At 46.2% G+C, this 23,460-nt stretch overlaps 2 protein-coding genes across 2 annotated transcripts in view; one reads left to right on the top strand and one right to left on the bottom strand.

Annotated features, from left to right (window-relative positions):
* epb41l4b (erythrocyte membrane protein band 4.1 like 4B) overlaps positions 1 to 8,846 on the top strand; it is a gene marked incomplete at its 3' end in the record, with an annotated part of 13,408 nt that extends 4,562 nt beyond the window's left edge. Inside the window, exons 6-23 of the mRNA XM_080004727.1 lie at positions 240 to 292; positions 602 to 722; positions 1,523 to 1,610; positions 2,251 to 2,339; positions 2,442 to 2,511; positions 2,755 to 2,924; positions 3,679 to 3,788; positions 4,844 to 4,877; positions 5,255 to 5,288; positions 5,375 to 5,469; positions 7,001 to 7,137; positions 7,304 to 7,425; positions 7,555 to 7,668; positions 7,791 to 7,846; positions 7,958 to 8,092; positions 8,239 to 8,359; positions 8,507 to 8,640; positions 8,783 to 8,846. Of these exons, the coding sequence (XP_079860853.1) occupies positions 240 to 292; positions 602 to 722; positions 1,523 to 1,610; positions 2,251 to 2,339; positions 2,442 to 2,511; positions 2,755 to 2,924; positions 3,679 to 3,788; positions 4,844 to 4,877; positions 5,255 to 5,288; positions 5,375 to 5,469; positions 7,001 to 7,137; positions 7,304 to 7,425; positions 7,555 to 7,668; positions 7,791 to 7,846; positions 7,958 to 8,092; positions 8,239 to 8,359; positions 8,507 to 8,640; positions 8,783 to 8,846 (1,747 nt within the window). The remainder of the gene's footprint in view (positions 1 to 239; positions 293 to 601; positions 723 to 1,522; positions 1,611 to 2,250; positions 2,340 to 2,441; positions 2,512 to 2,754; positions 2,925 to 3,678; positions 3,789 to 4,843; positions 4,878 to 5,254; positions 5,289 to 5,374; positions 5,470 to 7,000; positions 7,138 to 7,303; positions 7,426 to 7,554; positions 7,669 to 7,790; positions 7,847 to 7,957; positions 8,093 to 8,238; positions 8,360 to 8,506; positions 8,641 to 8,782) is intronic.
* A 2,272-nt stretch (positions 8,847 to 11,118) lies between these two features.
* esrp1 (epithelial splicing regulatory protein 1) lies at positions 11,119 to 22,662 on the bottom strand (the record flags this gene model as incomplete). Its single annotated transcript, XM_080004726.1, has 16 exons — positions 11,119 to 12,580; positions 13,152 to 13,241; positions 13,866 to 14,004; positions 14,429 to 14,603; positions 15,650 to 15,902; positions 16,056 to 16,280; positions 16,753 to 17,072; positions 17,727 to 17,769; positions 17,919 to 18,051; positions 18,183 to 18,293; positions 18,432 to 18,486; positions 19,577 to 19,711; positions 20,238 to 20,349; positions 21,112 to 21,228; positions 21,747 to 21,980; positions 22,564 to 22,662. The coding sequence occupies 16 exons, from the start codon at positions 22,660 to 22,662 to the stop codon at positions 12,446 to 12,448; spliced, it is 2,376 nt and encodes a 791-aa protein (XP_079860852.1). The 3' UTR covers positions 11,119 to 12,445.
* Between the last annotated feature and the right edge of the window lie 798 nt (positions 22,663 to 23,460).

The raw sequence follows: 23,460 nt of genomic DNA, 5'->3' as shown, positions 1-23,460 counted from the left end.
CAACAGGGGGCTGCTTATTTTAGGAAAAGTCCTGCTCCTCTCTTACTTGACATAGACAGACAAATTCACACACACAAAGTCCAGTACACGAACATACTTTCTGCCCCGATGCTTGATAGGAACACAGATTCCCCGCATTTGAAAAATGAAATTCATCGGTGTGTTGATGACTTCTGTGCCCCAGTGTAAGCGCACGTCAGAGCAGTGTGACTCTTTCTTATTTTCTTCTCTCTCACAAGGTTGAAATGCCCATATGAGGTCTCAGTCGAGCTAGGGGCCTATTGTCTACAAAGTAAGTGGGCTTCATACAGAGATCTGCAAAGCAGCTATTGAATCGGCTATTTTCAAGGTTTAAGGCGACATTCATTAATGGGGTACAGTCACTCTGCAACCCAATCAACCAATCACACACTGCACACTGTAGAGTGTTGTGTCCGAACGTTCACCCTTTCAGTGACTGTGTGTGTATGTGTGTGTATGTGTGTGTATGTGTGTGTATGTGTGTGTGTGTGTGTGTGTGTGTGTGTGGTGTGTGTGTGTGTGTGTGCATATTTAAATGGCTGTGTGTCCGTGCATGTGCACATGGGTTCACCGATTGCAGGTGAGCTTGGAGACTGTGATCCTCTGGAGCATTCTCCTGAGCTGGTGTCAGAGTTTCGCTTCACGCCCAAACAGAGCGAGCCCATGGAGGCGGACATCTTCAACAAATGGTTAGATCTCAGGTGAGGTTAAACTGCTCTATTTCTATGTCTGAGTAGTCTAGCGGTAAAGCGATCCAGACACTGTCCTTTAAAAAAAATAAATAAATAAAAATGTGTTTGTTTGTGTGATCCATCCATTTCTCATTAAACTCCCGTAGGATATCAGCTTTTCCTCGCAGACACCCACAGGAGTTATTACAATACTATTGAGATGTCAAGCAGCTTGTGAGTGGGATGCGCGTTGCCCGCGAGCCTCAGCCAAGCAGTTTGTCCCTTCATTGGAAAACAAAGAACATCTGGTGTCAGAACGCCAGGTGCCGAGCAGTTAAAAAACAAAAAAGAAAAGGAAAAATAAAAAGGGCCCTTCAGCCACTGTGGTTGGGCTGCAGGGCTTCCAGTGAAAAGGGCCGGTGAAGTCCGGCGTCCCTCCTTTCTCTCGCTCCCCCTTCCCCGCCCTCTGCGGCTTGTGTGAAGGATTAAGGGATTAATCCCTGGAGGGTCTTGATTGAATCCAGTCAGTATTTAACCCAGCCGCAAGTAAGATGGCTCCCATCTCGGATGAGATTACATACACATATGCTGAGCACCCCCTGAGCCGTTGCCACGTCAGGACAGAGCCGCGGTGGCACAACAACACTGGACGAGCGGGGGGGGGGGGGGGGGTTCCCTACAGCCCAGCCTAGTTAGCGCTCCCTAACTCCGTTAAACAAATTGGAGGGAGAAAAAACAACGTGGAGCGCTTGCCAGTTGCCACACAGAGTGACACAGCGAGTCAGATCCATTTTGAAAACCCTTCGTGAATCCATTCGTCTCGTCCTCAGGGGGAAAAGCCCGTCTCAGGCAGAGATCTCCTTCCTCAACAAATGCAAGTGGCTGGAGCTTTATGGAGTGGACATGCACTTTGTGAAGGTTTGTAGGTGCACATTTTAGTATTTTTACTATTTTTTAGAGATTATTGTGCGTAATCTCCGGGCGTCATGACATTTCACTGCATATATGTGTGTGACAAATAACCTCTTGAATCTTGAATTGTTTAACATTATCAGTATCAATATATATGTGTTTAGCGGAGTTTATACATGCAGAGCAACACACAAATAAAAATTGTCCAATATTACAAGTTAGAGTTGGACAATATCAAAATGGAGAAAAAACAACAAAATAAAGGTGCCGTGGAGCCGTGGAGCTTTATGATTATACATCTGATTTACACATAATTAATTTAATAAAAACAATTTCAAATATTTCTTAAAACAATCGAGGGAGGAATTACTACTGAGTGTAGTGTTGCTGGTCCTCTGTATTTAATAGAAAACTGGATAAGTCTGGTTGTAAAATAACGTATGTGTATTTGGTTAGGAGCTTTTTAATATTGTAGTAGGAGTATACTTATGGGTCCATGTAATTCTAGAGTGAGTGTTCTTGTCTTATATCTGTGTTGGGTGGTCTCGTCACTCCCTGTGCGGGATAAATAAATGTCCGTCTTGCCCGTCCGCCTCTTCGGTGATTCTCGAAGTTCGCGTGTTTCTTAACTCATTCCCGTCATCAGGGCAGAGATGGAGGGGAATACGCGCTGGGTCTCACTCCCACCGGCATCCTGGTGTTTGAGGGCGTGACCAAGATAGGCCTTTTCTTTTGGTAACTATGTCAGCCATGTCCCTCACCCTTCCTTTGCATCCATCCATCCATCCCTCCCTCCCATAATATTCATGCTTTGTGTGCCTCCTGTGTCTGACCCAGGCCCAAGATCACTCGCCTGGACTTCAAAAAGAGTCGACTAACGTTGGTGGTCGTGGAGGATGATGAGAAAGTGCGTATTCCAAGATTGAAAAACATTTTTCCTTATTTACAAGCAGTGAGACAGTAGTAACTAAATAACATATCTCTGTATATGATAATTCGTATCCGACAAAAGCGTCTGCTGAATGATGACGTAATAATATATGACTGTGTGATCAAACCTGCCCTATAATCAAATATAAGATTATATGTGTCATCAGAATCAGAAACGTAAAATTTGTATTCAACAGTGTGTTATTTTGCGTGTGTCTAGGGGCGAGAGCAGGAACACACGTTTATGTTCCAGTTGGCCTGTTCAAAGAGCTGTAAGCACCTGTGGAAGTGTGCTGTGGAGAGCCACGCCTTCTTCCGCCTGCGCCAGCCAGCCGCAGGCAAGGCGGGCCGCAGCGACTTCACGCGACTCGGGTCTCGCTTCCGCTACAGGTAGGGCGGTTCCAAAACGAGGTGTGTGCGTGTGCGTGTGCGTGTGCGTGGGTGTGGGTGTGTGTGTGTGTGTGTGTGTGTGTGTGTGTGTGTGTGTGTGTGTGTGTGTGTGTGTGTGTGTGTGTGTGTGTGTGTGTGTGTGTGTGTGCGTCGCCCAAGCTGTCACAGCGTGGTGGATCTGGCCCATGGTTGCTCTCTTGCATATGGGAAATGGTGTGTCATGTGAAACCAAGCCCAAGTAGCTATGGTGACAGTGTATCTATGGCGACACAGATCTGTTCCTATGGCGACAGAATTTTCCCCGTCGCATTGTTTATTTTCTTGTCAAACTATTTTCAGGGACGAGGAAAAGGCAAACTCGCATTTCTGTCACCAGTGGGAGTGGCGGGAACAATGCAGAGCCTCGATGCAAAGTCTTATCTTTGCATTTTTTTTTGTGTAAATGGATAACCCGCCAGATACGGGCGGGTTGTGGTTATTTACTGTTAGGCGTCTGAGCGAAGTAAAAGTAGTGTGTGCATTTTTAGATAAACAACTTTCCAGATCAGCCGCCAAACAGCTGTGCTGTTTGACTTGAGACGCACGGTTATTCACGCCGTCGTGAACTGAAGCCGACGGAAAGTTGGTCCGAGGCCAGAGATTTGTATCTCGGTCTCAGGGAAAAAAACATTAATTTAGTCACAACACAAATCTATTCAATCCCCTGACGAATCGACTCATTTGTTGTGATGTTGTCTCTCTGTCTCTCTCTCAGTGGAAAGACTGAGTACCAGGCCACTCACGGAAGTAGACTCCGGAGGGCGAACACATTTGAGAGGCGACCGAGCAAGCGATACCCCTCCCGTGCACACTCGCTGGGCAAAGGTGAGTCACATGAGCTTATAAAAAGACGCCCGTGACTAATGGCGCACTAATTACTTTGTCGGCCTCAGATCACTTAAATCAAGGGTCAAAAGTTGTGATACAATTATTATTCTGATGGAGATGGCGTTCGATCGGTTCGTATTTTCTATGAAATGATACATTTTTAACTCAATACATGAGTGTTAGTTGTAGTCGCCTGTATGTGTTTAGACTGTGTAAAAGGTGTCAAAGTTATTGACGCTCACTACTTTGCAATTCATATACGATTTGAATACTCATTGGTCCTCCGCAAGTCCCACCATCTATGGGAAACAGTGGTTTTCACAGATCTTCCACCTTCAGCTCTACATAGTTTAACCTAGATAAATAAAACAGTGCCCCGGAATGAGTGTTAGCATTCACACAGCGACTATTTATTCAGATAGGGATGGAGACCCGGCACTAGGGTAAGGCGCACACCCACAAGTTGTAAAGACATGAATTTAATTTCTGACATGTCTTCTCACGCCTCTATGCTCTGAAAGCTATCAGGAAGCCTCTGTGGTCACTGTGTAGACACAGTGAAGTGAATGAGTCTCCGGAACAACTGACTAAACTATGAAGAGGCTTGAAAAGTCCCACGCCGTCGTATCACAAAACCGCTTCAATGTGGGCAAGCAATGATCAATAAAAATGACTATTTTTCAATCCAGCTTGCTGACTTGATCTGTCAGTTCCATACAAAGCCCGTTGAAAACGACTTCCTTCGGCGTCAATTAGTACATGACAGGCAATCTGCGTCATGCTCTTGTAACAAGTCTCGTTTGGAGACTGTTTGCAAAGGCTTCAAAACAGTGGCTACAGAACCGCCTGTTAGAGGGGAGCGGCGGTGTAGGAGCTGAGGTACAAGCAACGTACACACGTCAAATAGTTTACCCAGCGTCCATACTTTAATGATGAATGACAGCCACACCCGCACTTTAAATCCTCTCTCTCTCTCTCTCTCTCTCTCTCTCTCTCTCTCTCTGTCTCTCCTTCACCTCTTTCCTCATATGAACAACCTCGCCCGGCTGCAGCAGCTATATCTCCAGCGAAGCCAGTGCACATCAGGTGAGTCTCCTAAAAGATGAGCAACATGCAAATGCAAGCAGATACAAATGCACACACACACACACACACACATACGCACGCCCGCACACACACACACACACACGCAATCCATTTAAGCCAAAATTCTAAGCTGAACTTCAGAACTCAGGGTCCCAAATGTGTTCCAACCTTGTGTGAACATTACGTCCCTCAATTATAGACTCGCACGCACACACACACACACACACACACGCTCTTAGACAGACACCTAAATCAACCAGTAAGGTGAGTCATTCCATTCATTATGGGTTGTCACATCCAGTCCAGTGTCTGTGCTCCTTAATGCAGTCGCGTGTAAATCTACTGTTGGTTATGATGATATTGTTGTTTGTTTCCAGCTCCCACGCTAGTCCTGACCCCAGCCTACATCCGGTGAGAAACTTCAAATCACACAGCCTATTTAATTACGGAAATACATTATTGGATGTGACAATATTTACTCTTCGATCAATCCCCAGTACCACTGTAACATCCCTTTGGGTCACGACACGTGGCAGCCCGCCCTCACCCCTCCAGTTTTCCTGCAGCACTCTGGACACACTCCACCCCACAGGTAAGACCAACAACACCGACATCAAAACTAACGCGGGGGGCGGGCTGACGTTTTTAAGCTACCTTAGGGGTCCTAGTGATCCGAATGACAAGGTCAGGTTTCTATTTTTGGGCGCACCCTGCTCCTGGGCTCCTCCCTGTTTTTGTTACCCGTCAGTCTGGTCACCATCCCAATCCATGCCACTCACAGACTCCATTGCTCGTGTCTGTACCTGTCTGTCTGCTTCCCCACTGCCTCTCTGTGTGTGTGTGTGTGTGTGTGTGTGTGTGTGTGTGTGTGTGTGTGTGTGTGTGTGTGTGTGTGTGTGTGTGTGTGTGTGTGTGTGTGTGTGTGTGTGTGTGTGTGTGTGTGTGTGTGCGCGCGAGCGCCACTGTTCATGTTCAGGCCTTCTACCGAGAGTGAGGCTTCCAGTCCCGAGTCCTTCCATCATCCCGTTCCAGAGCGGACCAGTGGAGCCTTCCCGGGATCCATCAGTGTGGTTTACAGGGATAAGGTCATGACCGCACTTTGACCACTGACCCCCCCCCCCCCCTCCCCCCCCGCGGGCCCTTTTCGGAACCCTTACTCCTTACACAAACTTAAAAAAAAATAAAAAGAAGAACCTCTGTTGATGGACTCAATGAGGGGGGGGGGGGGGGAGATGTCGTCTTCATCATCATCATCATCATCATCATCATCATCATCACTGTTGTCATCACAGCCACGTATCGGCCGTTGTGTTCCATTTTACATAAGGAAGTGGGTTATCCTGAATAATGTAATCCAATGGAGCATTTGCATTTGTTTGCCTGTGTAACTTTGTTTGCCGCCGCGGTTGAAGTTTTAATATCTGAATGCATTTGATGGGGCAAGATCAAGTTTCCCTAAAGTGTCCCACAGTCACTAAATCACTTCGATACAGGTAAACTTGAATTGTGCTCATGATCCGACCGTAAGGTCCCCTGAATGTAAAAATAAAAAAAATTAAAAAAAATAAAAAGTAATTAGTGCTATGTGACGGAATATGTTTATAGACCTAGACTACTATCAACTAGGGAAAAGCTGCTTAACTGTATTCTTACCGTATCAGGTGAAGGTGAAAATTCCAGATGTGTGATTTGCTTCGTAGGCTTTTCTTTGGTTGAACTGCTCAATCTGTGATCGTTTGCTAAATCAAACCTGTGTTTACATGTTTCTGTGTGATCACTGAAACTCTTGTCTCCCGAAGCTTTTTGATTGTTACTTCAATTCAAGTATGCTGAAGAAATGTCACCACATTGCCTTGTCAAAATAAACAAAATGTTAAAATTCTGCAATAGCTATATATGATTCATCCTTCTCTTTTTTTTATGGATATCTTAAAACAAGCAAATTGTTGTTATAATGAAAATTTGTACATTTGGGAATCCCTCTGGTTTCGAAATGTTCAAAATAATTACCAAACAACGGTTGCATGCCGATCTTAAATTTGGAATGCTGCAGATTCAGCGAGCAAAAGCGTGGAGGCGGCTGGAGGTGGAGGAACTGTGTTGACTGTGTCTGTCATCTTTAGTTTCCCTCTGAGCGCTCCCGGCTCGGAGCATCAGTTCAGTGTTGAGGAAAATGAGACTCCGTACTCCGGAAAGATCCACCACCACCGGCGACACACGCACAGCCAAGACACGCTCTGCCATACGCACACCAAGGCCAGTGAGTGTACGCCGCCTCTCCAGGAAAGCAATGGTCTGCAGACTTTGTGCGTCATGTCAGTGTGTGTGTGTAGGGGTCCTGGAGCTAATCAGCACCTACTACAGTATCTATTCAATATTGTGTGTGTGTGTGCGTGTGTGCGTGCGTGTGTGCGTGCATGCGCCAGAGCATCGAGCCCCTCCCCACCCGGCCGACGGCTTGGACCTCTCGCCGTCTTCGTTCAAGGCCCTGGAGTCGAACAGCGACTCGGGGCCGCAGCCCTCGCTTCACGTCAACATCGACAACAAGGTCACACACCATCCCACCTACACACACATACACACACACACACTTATTTCCTTTTTCCGTATTTTAATTCAGCTTACGCAATCAGGTCACCCTTTAATCTCTCACCTTTTCCTTCTGGTCCTCCGCCAGGGGGAGGAGAAGCAGCTGTCCGAAAAGTCTCTGCACCCGCCCAGCTCCCCCTCCGTGCTCCCCGACCACCTCAAGTGCAACATCCTCAAGGCCCAGATGGAGGCGGCGTTCAGGGTGAGTATCCCGTCCGAACCCTCCACCCCGTGGAGTGGAACGTCCTGTTGCGCTGATTCCGGTGTTCAGGAGCTAACCTCTTTGCCTCCCCACCACCACCACCACACACGTGCGCGATGCAGAACGAAGTTCCGACCACGCCGCGGGGGAAGCAGCCGAGTGACGCCCTCAACGAGAGGCCAGTATCTCGTCTGCGCCATGGCGATGTTAGCGCATGTTTTTTTTTTGTTTTGTTTTTTTCCTGTTTGTCATGTATGACCCCTGCTGTGTGTGTGTTGTTTACCCACAGATTCCAGAGCTCCTCTCAGGACTCGGCCGCATCCACTCTGACCGTGGACAAAACCGGCCAGTGGCACGAGCGCAACCCGACCCCCGAGAGAGCGCAGCCCAACCGCAGGAAAAGACTGGTCAGGCAGTTCAGCTTGTGAGTTGTAGAAAGAGGGACTTTTTTCTTTCTTTTCGAACCGCGCTCGCGCCGGGCCGCCGCTTCGGATGCCGCTCGCCGCGTTCGGCGTTGTTTAATCCCTGGCTTTTTGTCCTCAAAGTGCTGATGCTGTCTTCGCTCCGCAGTAACCACGAAGACGAGGATAATCTTCCCGAAGCTCTTGCGGCAATCTCCTCCCAGAGCGCTGCCAAGTCTGGGTCTAACAGTTCGCTCGACAAACAGATACAGCCGCCCATATACCCACAGGTAACAGGAACGTGAACACACACTTTTGTAATTCACACCTTTTCACTGAATAAAAAAAAAAAGAAGTGTGTCTCTGTGAGGGAACAACGTGTGTGTGTGTTTGTGTGTGTTTGTGTGTGTGTTTCCATACCTGTGTGTGTATTTCAGGTGGATAATATGCCAACATTGGAAGCGGGTAGTCCCTGCTGTCCCTCTCCTTCGCTCTCCCCAAACCTCTCCCCTTCTTTCTACCATAGCTCCATCCCTCACCTGGTCCCTTACATAGCCGCCCATAACGACAGGTAACCCCCCCCCCCACCCAACCCCCCGCTCCTGGTGGCTTGGAAACATTTGCAAAATTGATTTTTAGATTTTGGAAAAAAAAGTGTGAAGGAATATTCACTGATATTGTCTCATGTCACGATGCTGTGCTCCTGTGTGCAGCGGAGAGGAGATGAGATTGGACAGAGAGAAGATTCTGAGGGCGCTCCTCATGACCGAGCTCTGAGACGCTGACCCCTGACCTCTGTGACATCGTCAACACCCACAGAAAGGACAAGGTGACGAGGGGGTCACAGTCCCTGGTCCCTTTTTTTCATGTTCGTAAGGCGTTTGGCATTGGGAGAAATATATATATTTGTACAAAAGTATTTTGCTTGATTCTTATTATGATGAATTTTAGGAGAGAATTTATATTCAATCGATTGAAACTGTACTTTGTGGTCTTTCACAATGTGATGGATCCTCAAAGATCGAAGGATTGACAGACAACATAGACACACACACAGTAATATGCAGAAAAAAAACATGTTTATTTATGGACTTTTTTTTTATTTGTTGTGAGCATTATGCATAGTTTTGGTATAGTATCATCAGCGTCAGAAGACGACAGGACTGTTTCCAATGACGTTCACAGCCTTCAAAACCTCAGTGTTTTGAGCTGAACTCAAATGTTCACTTTTATTCAAACATATTTCAAATGTATATAGGAACTGTAAATGCTATGCTGATGAAATGCATTCGTCACTCATCGCCGTGTTCTTTTGAAATGTTGAATTTGTTGCCCTTGCTCTGGAAAGTTTCATTGCATTGAACATACATTTTGCAATACCTTCCCCTGGATTTGAAGGTGAACCCAACGCAGCCAGCTACGGGAGATTAGAAATAGATAAGTCTCGAATGTCCCAGTAGATGGAGACAAATTGACATTGGCTGCTGCTGTATTTTTATTACTGCAGAACGGGTGAAGAACAAGTCCGCAGCTTCATCATTGTCTTGTTCAGTCTTGAGTTTTTATCCCGTAATATTCAGAGGCCAAACGCCAAGCGGAGCTCATGTGAACGGGCTGTTATCTTGGCTATTGTTATGTTCGCCGCAGGGGTCCTGGGTTAAGCTGTTTAATGACTTTGTTGTTTGCCTCTTTGTTGTCACCACCTTATCTGAGGCAGTGTGTATTTATTTATCCACTGTATATGTCCGCTGCGTTCTTTTGCCCCCGGTTTGATCTTATTAAAGGCCAAAGTGTCAGTGTGATAATTATCTTGCGGCATCTTTGCTCTACTGACATGGGAATGTGGATTAGCCTCACCCTGTGTGTGTGTGTGTGTGTGTGTGTGTGTGTGTGTGTGTGTGTGTGTGTGTGTGTGTGTGTGTGTGTGTGTGTGTGTGTGTGTGTGTGCGTGTGCGTGCGTGCGTGTGCGTGCATGTGTGTACGCGCGCACATACGAGAGAGAGAGTGCCTCGCCCAGCTTGTGAAGGAATATTACTGATCGTTCAGCCTCTACCCCACACACCTTTTCTACATGATGAGTCAAGCAGCAGTAATTGCACCTCTGCTCTGTCCTTCAGCGGCGTAACAACAGCACAATTCTATTGAAGGCGAGATACAATTTAGTGGAAAGGAATTTGCACTGACAAAGTATTGTGTCGTGTATGTGCGTTTGCGAGCGAGTGCGCTCTTGTAAACCTGAACACAACGCTGCTCAATGAGGAAAAAGAGTTTAAGTTTAGGAATCCTTAATCCCAGGATATCATTGATAATAATAGCTGTAGAACTGCACTCAAAGTCCTATAAACATAATGTCTTTTAGTAATTTTTTTCATGTGCTATTGTAGTCATGCTGGCATTTTCCAACTGCCCCAAATGAAATATCGACATTCAGCAATAGAATGTATGTGATAACTTGATGTATAACTTGATTAATCAACATGAAGCGTACTAAACAGCATTTACATTTTACCAGAACGCTTTTAACAGTGTTTCGCTATGCTGGTTTAAGCCGTGAGCCTTTTACATGAGTGACTGTGTATAGAAGGGATCAATTTGGGTGGGGTGCACAGTGTTGAATTACACAATGCCAAATCTGCCTCGAGGGGTCAGACACCTTTTTTTGTCTTCCTTCCTCTCTCTCTTATCCCCTCTTGCCCTCGCCATTCTTGACTTTCCCACATTCTTAAAAAAAAAAAGAAAAAGAAAAAGGCCTTCCAGTCCTTTAATATCTTTAGTGTGCCTGACTGACAATAGTTTCTTTGCTCTGGTGTGTATGGGTATGAAACCCACGGTGGCTGGCAAGAGGGAGTTCCCAGAGTTTTCCCCTTCGGCAACATTCTGCCATCGGTAACCCTCCACCTGTGTGTTTGTGTTGAATTCAAAGTGCTCCTATATACTGCAAACTCTCGCAAAGTACGCGGAGCACACCATGAATAAACATAGGAGGAAGAAGGAAAGGGAATGTAGACAAACGCGTAATAAAACACCTTGAAGACACGCCGGCTTGACAAACAACGTTTATTTTTTCTTCCAGCTTGGTCGCGGGCGGCAGTCCTGAGCCCACTGCCGACTGACAAAAGTTAGGAGACGGACACAGTCCTACACAATGACATCATTCTTTCAGGACATGTGGACCGCAACACTGATCCCACGCAGGTACCTCCCCCCCAGGGCGCGAATGGAAATCAGACTCACGACAGGAATGTCAACAGTGTCCTTTGGTTCCTTCCCTTTATTAGCTGTCTTCAACCTGCTGCAGAATCAACAACAGTAGCTATGATAAAGGCATTAAAAAAGAGATTTCCAATGCAGGGAAACTGTTGAGCTATTCCAAATCTCCAACATCGAACGTCAATGGATGAGGCAACGAGGCACGCCCGAGCGACTGCTGGGTCTTTGGCGGTTGCTGGATGTTCGACCAGTAAGCTGAGAACCGGTCATATAAGTTGCGTTTAAGGAAGAGCACAATCCCATGGTTAGGTTACCATGAACTGGGATAACCAGTGGTCCATGTGTGGGACAAACACAAAAGGCAAGAACACAAGGGCATTATACAACATGAAAGTAACCCTGTACAGGGCACAGGGAAGGACTATGAGGGTGGGATGAGAGTCCATGAGAGAGAGAGTGTGTGTGTGTGTGTGTGTGTGTGTGTATTTATATATTTATGTGAAGCCTGAGGAATCCAATAATTTGACAAGTTCAGACATCCTACAGTGTAACATGTATGTTGTGATTCAAAGATACTGCTCTCGTATCCCATAGTAGTCTAAGCAGTGCATTGGTAGTTGGCAACATGTAAACATCTTATAGTAGTACTACTAACTTCTTCATGCACTAAAGCTTCCAATACAATCACTATGTATTGTATCAAATGTATATAAAGATAATTAAAATGCATTATATAAACAAAAAAAGGTATAAAAAAATGCATCGACACAATCGCGCTTAATACTTTTCTCTTTCGCACGCACGCACACGTGCACACACACATTCAACTCTGGTTCACAGAAAAGCACAGGGAAAAGATACAGCTCAATTTCTACTAAGTCATTTCTATATTTTTTTGTCAAATATATCTTAGTGGTTATATCATATAACAAGTCATTACGTCTCGATAAAGCTTTAAAAAATACACAGTGTGCAATGTAAGACAAAGCTGCTATTTTGGCTAAGGCCACATTGATTTGGTATAAAATACATTAATTTCTGTTCTTTAACATAAATAAAAACAACTAAAAGGCTTTATTTGAAAACCTAACCACGTGGTTAGAGTCTTCCACGTGTACCAAGTAGTCAGGAGTTCCTTGTCATTGTAAAAGTGTTTGTGTGACCCCCTACAGCAGGGTCAGGTCCAGGTATTGCCCTCCCGGCTTTGCCATAAGAGCGGGGAGGGGCATGAGAGGAACGTCCCCTCCGCTGGACTGACCGATCAGACTGCTGCTCAGGAGACGGGCCGACTCAACAGGACTCTGGAGGGGGGAGAAAAAACGGAGACGCAACGGGACATTGAGGGGAGACGGGGTCAAGGCCAGAGGGGTGATGGTCCTACAGCGCTAAGACAGATGAACCACCAGCAACAGAACAATCCCCATCACCGTACCAGTCACCTGTCTGCCACACTTGTTACCCCCGTCTACAGCACAACCACTCCACAACACCATCACTCTGCTTCATGAGGGGCAGAGAAGCGTGACCATAGAAGGAAGGTCGATGCACTGTATCGTGCCCTGGGCAGAGAGCATGTGACAGAGCTAACGTCTACGATATGATTCTACTTTGCATAGAGACAAACGCAAACCAAGACATGAAGAAAGCCTAACACTGCGAGGAATGTCCTCTCAGCGCATTGCTCAGGCACACCATTGTAGTCAGTCATTCTTACAACTGCTTAATGGTTAGTGGAAACCGCTGCGTCTAAATCAGTCACACCGCTATCATCCGGAATCCGAAGGAAACAGCTACAGCCATCATCTACATCCCCACCTGGAGCCTTCAGCCAGTCCTTACCTGCCACCTGTTTCAGACACCTTAAATACACACCCATTCTTTGGGCTGCGTAAACAAAGTCCTGGCTGGATCATGAGCGTGCATGAGCCCGTGAGCATGCACAAGGCCGTCTTCGGAGGCATACTGTGGTGTGAGGGGAGGAGGCACAGAGACAGTGGCCTGAGAGTCACAGAAACACACAGACCCGTCGAGCTGCCAGCCCAGTGTGGAGGGTGGGGGGAAAAAAAATAAAGGAGCCATGCCTTCCGATAAAATATTCACTGCTAACAAGTCACTAAACGCTAATCAGGCATAAACTCTGTGAGAATCCACTGAATTAGGAAAAACATTGGAGCTCTACTGTTCCCCTCTATGTTTAAATAAGACTTCTGGCAAGTCTAAGCAAGCAGGAGTCTATTCCAGAGAAGAGAAGGGATAATAGACCAGATAAACTAGTTTGGGAGCCTCTGGGCAAACGGAGCATGCCTGGCGATACACACCCACAATAGGAGGAGATTTGAATACAACATTTAGATCCCACAGAAAAGGCATGTGGGGATGCCCAAGGCGCTGAACAGTTGTCTTACATAGATGTCTTAGTTCATGCGCGCACACACACACACACACACACACACACACACACACACACACACACACACACACACACACACACACACACACACACACACACACACACACACACACACACACACACACACACACACACACACACACACACACACTTTTTTTTTTAAATAGTTTTTTTACCTGGTATCCCTGAACAGCATTTATGAGATCTTTGACTCCGTTACTGTAGGTCAGAGCAGGCATGCGCACCAACCCCCCTGGAGAGGAGAGAGGAGCGGGGGAGGGAAAGAAGCCCAGGGTGGTGGGAGAACCAGGTGGGCTAAGAAACAAACAAAGATGGGGGCAAGGGACACCATTAGTGTCATTAGTGTTCAAATCAATTGTGCTTTTTTTTCTTTTTTTAAAAAACAAATAAACACACACGCACAAATAGGTCTACACAGACACCTAGAGGGTAGGACTGGGCACAATAAAGAATTGAAACACCGTCACTCTTTGGAGCGGCCGACAAAGGACAAAGAGAGGTTGCTGATGTTTACCAAGTTGTCTGATACCACATTGTTTACTCATTAACTAACCTTGTCCAAGTCCTTTTCCTCAGCCAACCAACCAACCTACATATTCTTATCATAACACACAAAAAATACTAACGGAAAATGAGACATGAAAATGGGGGACCTCGATAGGAAATTACATTTTTTTTTGGCCCATCTGGTTATGTTATCTACAGCCGCAGCAGGTACCTGGGGTAGTAGGCTGTGTAGTTCATGTAGACTTGAGCTGAAGGGTAGTAGGGGTGTCCTGGGGCCAGAGGGCGGGGTGCCAGCAGAACCTGGCCCATGGGGGGGTAAAGGGCAGCCGCCTCTGCAGGCATGACCTGGGGGGCCGTGGCGAAGGAGTAGGTCGGTGGAGACAGACCTGGGGACGACAGGAAGAGAGAGAGACGGAAGGAAGGAGCAATGAAATACTGCAGCAGGCTATCACGCTTCTTTCTTTTTTTTTTTTGTCACTGTTTGTTACTTAGCGAAGCTCTGACAAGAAATTACCATTCATACTAGACAGAAACGTCTGTGTGAGAGCATTTAAGCGCAAGGAAGTATCATGACGTACTCTAGCCCTCTGGAATATAATAATGGAAAGGTGTTATTCTTAATTCAGCATGACATTCCAACAACCTGCACATACCCGGACCTGATTCCCAGTGCTCTTTTACTTTCACTCATGTGTAAACACACTGTATTTCACACTGTGCCAACAGGAACTTTCCTATGTTAGCGTCTTTCCTTTTTTAAGTTAGAGTGTACAAATATTCATTTAGGGTGAGAGAAGAGAGATCGGGAAAATGGCAGGTATCTACACACCAGTGCTCAGCTCACCCCATTGACCCACAGCCCTCCTGATTCCACAAGCACACACGCAAATAGGCTTCGAATGAACATCCCGCAACCAATTCTACCAATCTGAGAGCAGCTTTATCAACTACTATGCATTTCAACCTTTTAGATCACTACAAACCACTTCAGTAGCGATAAAGAAGTGATGTAAAGACTGACTATACTATAATAATGACATATAACAACTATTAATTCAAAATGTGTGAATATAGAGAAGGAAATCGAAGGTGCAGAGTAATCAGTTTACAGAAAAAGTATTGTCTTGCATGCAAACTTCACCAAAGATTAAAAAAATAATCATAAAGAAATCACACATACACACAAAATAAATAAATAAATCGCACACAGTTGCACAGAAACACCCTCATCTCAACATACTGTTCACACTCGCACACCCTACCATTCCTGCTCAGACCAGATGCCCCCGTCCTCAAAATAATTCTCGATTAGAAAGAACCCAGAGACGAGAGGTGGCAGAATTTAACCTCTAGCCTCTCATCTCTGCCCCTGCAGCAGGAGCCCACCTACCCTTGCGGTCCCAAAGCACCCCCAGCTCCCAGCAGCACTTACGTCTGGACTTACATGGCGGAGGGCTGAGCCCTGTCCCATTCCTACTCCGGCTGTGTGTGTGTATGTGTGTATGTGACAGCGAGCCGCCCATCAGCACCAGGCCCATCTCCTCGGCGCTGCAGGGGAACACCTCCACATAGCGGCTGTTCATGCCACGCTGGCTGGACATCACTTGCTTGTGGAGTCGCTGGGCGGCCTGGAAGGCTGGCTCTGCCGAGGTCATCTGGATGAAACAGTCACCCGATGGACGACCCTGAGGAGAAGGATGACAAGGCAAAAAGGGAAAGGAAAAAATAAAAAGGTAGGGCGTGGAAACGTTTTGTCTCAAATTACTATTGTTAAAGCCATGCAAGCCAGTGTTCAGTTCCAAGTAAATATTTTATTCGTTAGATCCCAGTTTAAGCACCTGTTGGTTGAGCACCATGTGCACCCCGTGTGGTCGGATGTGATGTGTGAACTCCCCGAGGAACGCAAGAATGTCTTCAATGGTGGCTGTGTAGGGAAGTCCCCTCAGTCTCAGGCAGTCCCTTATGCCACCAGGAGGGGGCAGGAGAGAGACGGTGGGCAGCATGGACACCAAAGGGGCAGGAGCCACTGAGATGAGAGGGGCTGAAGAATACCGGTTCAACACCTGCAACCCACACGTGCAAGCAGTTACCACGCCGCACCTGCAGCAAAGTATACCGGCTCGGCTGCTCAGGGCGGCTCGACTCGCTCAACGACTCATTTTCATTTTATTTACACTTTCTCTGTAAAACTGTCATCAGATGGCTTTTCTCCAACTCTTGCCATGATTTTGGGAGGAAATTACACCTTTATGAACTCAAAACGGATATGCCTAATCGCCCATACATTCAAAGCCAAGGTTGGGAAGAAAGAAAAAAAAACAAAAAAAAAACAACTCTGGACAGATATGTATACTAATTTTATACTTCATAACTCAGCTGAAGTGAGAGACTCATTGTCATTCACTCAACAGTTCTTCTCATCACAAAGAGGACAAATAAAAAAAATAAAAAGACAGATTTTGTCCTCCCAACTTGATGCACACGGAGACAGACAGCGTTTTGCTCGGGCGGGCACACTTCCACATTCTAACATACCTGTTGGACTTCGGCGGCCGTGCTCTTGAACAGCTCGATATATCTCTTTCCCAAGATGTCCTTGTGTTTCCTCAGGGCGCACTGCGCGTGCTCCTCGCAGGCGAATAGGACGAAGGCGTCCCCGGTGGGGCGCCCGTCCGGGTAGCGGACAAACAGGATGCCGTCCGTTTCCCCGCTGACCGGGCAGGCCTCTTTGGGGGCCTCCCCCTGGGCAAAGAAGGCCAGGACCTGCTCGTGCGTGGCCGTGAAGGGAAGACCCCGCATCCTCACGATGATCTGATCCTCGCGAGACAGAAACACTGCCACCTCGTTGGAGGTCCCTGACGCGCACCAACACACAGACGTAAAGATTTAGAAAGAAGGAGCTCACATAGTTAAAAAGAAATGATAATAAAAATAAAAATAATAAAAAAAACAGCACTCTGGAATAACTTCTCCTGCGTTGTTTTTGCCGCATTTATAGATTGTTAAGTTAAACCCTTTAAGCTCGTCTTTATTCAATCACGCTCCACTGCTGCAATGGAAATTAAAATGTCACACAAAAAAGAATAAGCTTTCTGACCCTTCTGCCTGGTTGACGAGGTCAGTGACAACCTGGAAGACTCTAATGTCATCAAAAATAAATACATTTTTTGGGGGGAAGTGATCATACTAAATGTCTTTGATAGCAGTGATTGGAGTTTCTGGTCTTTCTCGGGTATTCACCCTCAGGACAATGCTCTCAAGTCAAAGCATTTTATATTAGCATGACAATGACAGTTTCAGCAGTAGCGATCATTCATGTTTCATTTCGTGACTAGATTTAGCCTAACAAGAGAAAATCCCTGCACCCCAGATCCAACGGAGGATCCCCAGACCCCTTTTACCCTGAGATGCGCCTATTTATTTCCTTCTTTCCAGAATCGCATTCTGTAATTAGATTCCCGTTAGCACAGTCGGATTGTTTCTTTCCCCGCTCGGTTCCTATCTCTCACCTCCTGCTATCTTCAGAAAGTCTTCTCCCGTTGCTTTGTAAACCTACAATTGAATGGGAACAATGCAGTCAGTCCACTTGGTTTTGAAATGTCAATATCAATGCATAGTGCGACTGAAACGCAACAGGGGCGCGGCCGGCCGTAAGACGTCAACTCGGCGGGACACGCTGAGCCCGGGTTCGGTGCGGTCACCTCGATGTATCTGTTCCCCATGTGGTGCTTGTGCCGTTGCAGAGCCAGATCTCTGTGTTCTTCGCTGATGAAACGAACCAGGGCCTCTCCGTTCCTCCTCCCCTGAGCGTTCAGGCACAGCGCGGCGCCGCCTCTGCGCAACACAACCTTTGGGTCAGTGATGAGGCTGAGAATATCTAGTAAATATTATATCGGTCACGCGAATAACAAAGAGTAACGTTAAAAAACGGCAACAAAAAAACCCCCAAAACATCGACGACGTACTTGGCAATGTTGAGTCCTCGAAAGAAACGAGCGATGTCCTGGTCTGAGGACTGCCACGGCAACCCCCTGGCTCTGATCACGGTGTTATCACACACCTTCTCCATCTTACTGCTACCCCAAAAAAACATACAGAGATGAGCGTTCTACGGGGAGGCTTTGGGGGGGATCGGTTTTGCAGCCTGCTTACAGCTTTTTAATCCATTTCAATAATTATTATTATTTTTTTAATCTTAAGCAAAGTTTACTTACCAAGTGCCGCTTTCAAACTTATCACTGACTCTCTCGGGGTAAAGAAACTTGTGGCCTGTAGCGGAGACAGGAAAAATTTTCAAGGGTTGCTTCATACTGAGATCTTCACGATATAACTAAAGTGTTTAAAAGTGCTTCCTAACACAACATGAGAACCGATTAAGAAGCTTTGTAACACGTAAGAGCTGTCAGGGACGATAAAGTTGCCCGAAGATCATTTTAGTATAGTTTGTGTGAAAAGTAAACGTGACCAGATAGGATATGCTATTATGTGCTATATATACACAATACACTATATGAGTACTGAGGATGTACCTGAATCTGAATACGTTTTTCGGAAAAACACAAACAATGCGATGGAAACAGAAAGCCCTTTCCCACATGGAATCCCTAACATCACGGCATAACGAAAATATCCGCAAATCTCAGTAGGTAGTCATTCCCACATTGGCCTCCTTTACGGAAAAGTTGCGTACGGAGTCTGTTCCCACGTATATGATTGCTATGGATACATTTCGTAACGTTCGCGCGAAAGGTGTCGAATATCACGTGAGACGAGGCAACAGAAACGGTTTGGTTTTTAAGACCAGCGCTCCGCTCCCCGTCTCCCCGCGCCTCCCGGACGCTCTCGGTTCCCTCCGCTGATGGAGGGCAATCGCCCTAACCCCAATGTTATTAAATCAGTGTGATCATTTTCAACCTGTCCTGCGCTCTCTGTCTCCGGCGACCTGCCTCCACCCTTTCTACCTCTCCCTGTCCGCTCGCTCCCTCTTCGACAGCGGGCAAGTGAAGCGCTTGTGTGCGCCGATGTCCCCGCACCGCGCCCCTAAACTGTAAAAGAAACGTCTCGGGTCTGAGTGGAATTTTTAAATTAGAAAAAGAATACAATTTAAGAATACAAAGACCCGTCTCCGTAGAGACCGGACGCGTTTCGGTTTCTCGTCTTTGCAGCCAAGCGCCGCGGTTCGTACCGTTAATTTACCGAACGACGTTCACGCAACGTCGAGACCGGGTCCTCCCCCCCCCCCCCCCAAAAAAAGGAAAGAAAAAAACAAACAAAAAAAAACAAACACATAACACAGATAACGAGGTCTCTGTACACCTCTAACGAGAACACGGTGTGAAATTTCCCATCAACCACTTACACAGGGGCTCAGAGAGCAAGGCGAGGACGATGCTCGCCATGGTCTGCACCTGCTGCACGGCTACTTCTGGGGCCAGTACAGCAGAGGACTCCAAGGCCTCCGAAACAGCTGGTGCATCAATGGGTACACTGAGAGCTGCGATGGAAACGGTCAAGGAGAGGAACCACGAGGTCGAAATATCCCGAAAACTCCCAAACATTTTTGAGACCGGGGCGCGGCAAATGTGTTGTTAAGCATGGTAAACCTGTGTTTGTACAGAAGATGTGAGCGATATAATATAAACAGGAGCAGAGAAATAAAGAGAAACTGAGAAAGGAGTTGAAGAAAGAAGGACAGCTGTGAGAAAAGGGAGAGAAAGAAGGAGAGGAACCTCGGCTGCTCCGTTCCAAAGGGTGTGTGGGTCAGCCCTGTTGGCTAAACACACACTCTTTAACTATACGCTTTGCGAAGCGCTGCCATTGTTTCTCTATTTGCATTTCAAAACCTGGAGTCTTGTAGCCAACACCCCATTTGTGCATTTCAAGTGTGCGGCTTTAAGTATTTGAGCTCACAAAGTCGCTGTGTCACTCCCAGAGGGAAGGCATGCAATCTATGACAATGTTCCAGTAAAGCTGGTATTAATAAGTGCAGAAGTGAAACAGGCAACAGTGATCAAGGATACATTCTGCCATGAAGGGCACGTCCAAAGCCTTCAGGTCAGAAGTCGGGAAGTGCTTCCTGAACTCTTTCCGCAGGTCGAAGAAAGAGTAAAAACATTCTGGAGCTTGAGTGTTCTGTTGGGGGGGGGGGGGGGGGGGGAATAGTCACACTCACAGCCAACCAAGAGGAAAAAAAAAAAAAAAAGAAGAAGGATGTGAACATCCTTCTCCAGCAACAGCTGGGTGTCAAGATTTCATAAGAGCTGCGCCCGTTTTTGCTGCTACCATAATGTTATTTGCTTAAGCCCAAACCAAATGTAATAATTTGCAACGGTTGCACCGCGTCGTTCGACAGAGAACCGGGCATTATCTTTATAGATTTCGGATCGGCAGCCCTGTACGCCTGTGTTTATGCGCGTCCGTCCCCGCAAAGACCATCACGTCAGATTTAATGAACAGCAAACGTGCTGACTTGACACATCCTTTTTTTTTTTTTTTTTTTTTAAGTAAGAGTGCTGCTACTACATAGGTGATTAACTTAGTAGTGAAGAGGGAAATGATTCAACTAAGTTTATCATCCATATAGTAAAAACTACTCAAGTTATTTGTTATCAAATTAATTTTTTCGCCTCCGGTCTTGTCAACCGGACAGCAGCTAGGAGACGAACAAATGTTATATCTACTCAGTGTCAGTGATCGTAATTGAAAATAACAAAGTGCAATACTTTGTTAGATATTAACTCAAGCAGTTGTAGTTATACTTGTTTATAGTTACATAGGTTAGTTACACGCAACGACGTGCCGCCGACGAGTACAGTAACGACAGTAGTAGTAACAAGTTACTTTACACCTCTGTTTGGCATCAGAGAGGGATGATGTCGTTCCTGCAGCGCTCACCTTGCCTGCAGCCTCGGGGTGAATCACTTGGCGAATGTGAAGCTGCCCATCCGTACACAAACACACTGATGTTCCGTCTCCCGTGCTGTTGATCTCGTTTGTCAGAGTTAGATGAAACTGCGAAGACGGGCATACGAGAAATGATAAATCATATCCGTCTTTTCTCACATTCCGATACATGCTGCATCAGAAACTGTGTGGAAAAACAATACGCTGCGGCCTTCATTTGAAATGATATAGTCAGTTTTTCTCTCCGGTTTCATTATCAATGCTTGGGTTCTGGATGGTATTTATGGTCTGGAAGACCGATTATGTATTTATTTCCCCAAGTCCTTATGTAAATTAGTTCATTTCCATTTACTAGACTGTTGAGAGTTATACCTCTTTATCATTTAACCGTCTTCTCCATGACAGTGCTGTTCATCACCACATCACTTAAAGTATTTTCCCCATTACAGGCTACAAGTGTATTTTCATATGGCAACCTTCATTAATACTGTGTTTGATGTGGTAAATAACTACTTTGTCATTTATGTGTACTAATGTAAGGAGTAGTAAGTTGTGGTGGTCGTAAGCTGTGTAGTAATTAGTAGTGCGTGGAGGATATACCTTCCAATGGGTAGAGTGTGGAATACCTGGTCTAATGCCGCCTCCAGGTTTGTGGCTGTAGAGACAGAGTCTGCCAGCGATCCATTCTCTTCCTCGCCCCTCACCTCCACCTCCTCCTCCTCCTTCTCCTCCTCCACCTCCTCCACCGCAACTGCTGCCTCCTCCTCCTCCTCCTCCTCCTCCTCCTCCCCATCAACCTCTTTTCCTTCTGTCATGTCTGAGTGCTCAGGCTTAATCAAGAGCTCATTCACCCTGCCCAACTGGTTTGAAAGAAGAAAACACATCAGACGAGAAACTGGAAGGTGCTCACAGCCGAGCAGCCTATGGCCTAAGACAGGTTCTAGCTGTCGATAAGAGAAAGAAAAAAGATAAAATATATATATATATATATATATATATATATATACACAAACATGGAAATGTGCTTAACCAGAGACTGATTTGGGTATTACAAAGCAGACTTTCCTCCTGTTAAAGTTGCTGGTATCTAATACTGTAAACATATTATTATATACCCTTACACACAAAGTATATGTAGAGAGTCATTTCATGTTTATGTATGCAAACTTGTACAATTTCCGATATTTCATTGTGTGAAAAGTTGATACGGAGGTTAAATTGTTTATTTTAGGTTTATTGTATATCTACAATGATTTCTATTCTCTATTTGTATGACATTATGATTATTGCCTATTGTTATGGTGTGGGCCGTTGATGCTGTGAATAAAATATCGATCCACCTGCTATTCTTTCAAATACTTTTTTCTTAAAAACACACACATAAATATATATATATATACACACGTGTACCTTTTGGTTCTTTAAGTCCACTAGTTGCCATACCAACTGCACGACCTCCCTCTCGTCTGATCCGAGAAGGTCTCCGCTCGCTCCAGATGTTGTGGCGAACACCACCGCCAGGTAGTCTACCTGTGCCGTCATTCCACACACCCCCACCCGCCCCCCCCCCCAAAAAAAATAAATAAAAAAAACCAACAAAAGAAAAAAGAACGGAACAAAACGGAAAAAAAAAGTATATAAAAAAAAGTGAAAGTAAGAGAGATCCGGTACTTTAGCGAAAGCGACAGCGCTCGAAGACCTGTCCGCCTGACCCGAGAGGCCCGAGCCTTGAGGTGAAGACGAGCGGCTCCGGAGGACGAGGAGGAGGAGGAGAACAAGAAGAAGAAGAAGAAGAAGAAGAAGAAGAAGAAGAAGAAGCGTCGTCGTCGGCGTCGTCGGCAGCACCTCCCGCAGCCAGCCACCACCGCGGAGTAATGGCCGAACGTTTCCCCTTTTTGTAGCGCACCTACCTGGGGCACCACGTGACACCCCCCCCTCCCCTCCCCCCGTCTCTACCTGCCCTCCCTGCTCCAGGTGCCTTTCGCTCCGGGACGTGGCAGATACGCGACGCTCGTCACCAATCCCTCCGCGCCGTTCGCACTTTCCGCCGAGGTGGTCGTTGGGCGGCCGGTGCGATTTGCTCGATTTGCCCGGAATGTGTTGAAAGCAAGTTAATAACCTGCCAATGTTGTTTTGGGCGTGGCCACCTGTGTACAAAGCGCGCAGGTGTGTACAGTACACGCACTGTCAACAGCCGAACCCGATTATTCATAATAATTATTTATCGTAATAATCATAATCATAGTCACATTCCCCATCCCATCACATTGTAGTCTGAGTGTATACCATGTCATTTATTAATTCATTAACATTGTACTTTTATTTATTTATTTTTCGATC

Source organism: Zeus faber, assembly GCF_960531495.2.
Source record: "Zeus faber genome assembly, chromosome: 8".
Classification (NCBI taxonomy): domain Eukaryota; kingdom Metazoa; phylum Chordata; class Actinopteri; order Zeiformes; family Zeidae; genus Zeus; species Zeus faber.
Note: the sequence above shows the minus strand (reverse complement) of the source record. Positions and strands in the feature narration are given on the sequence as shown.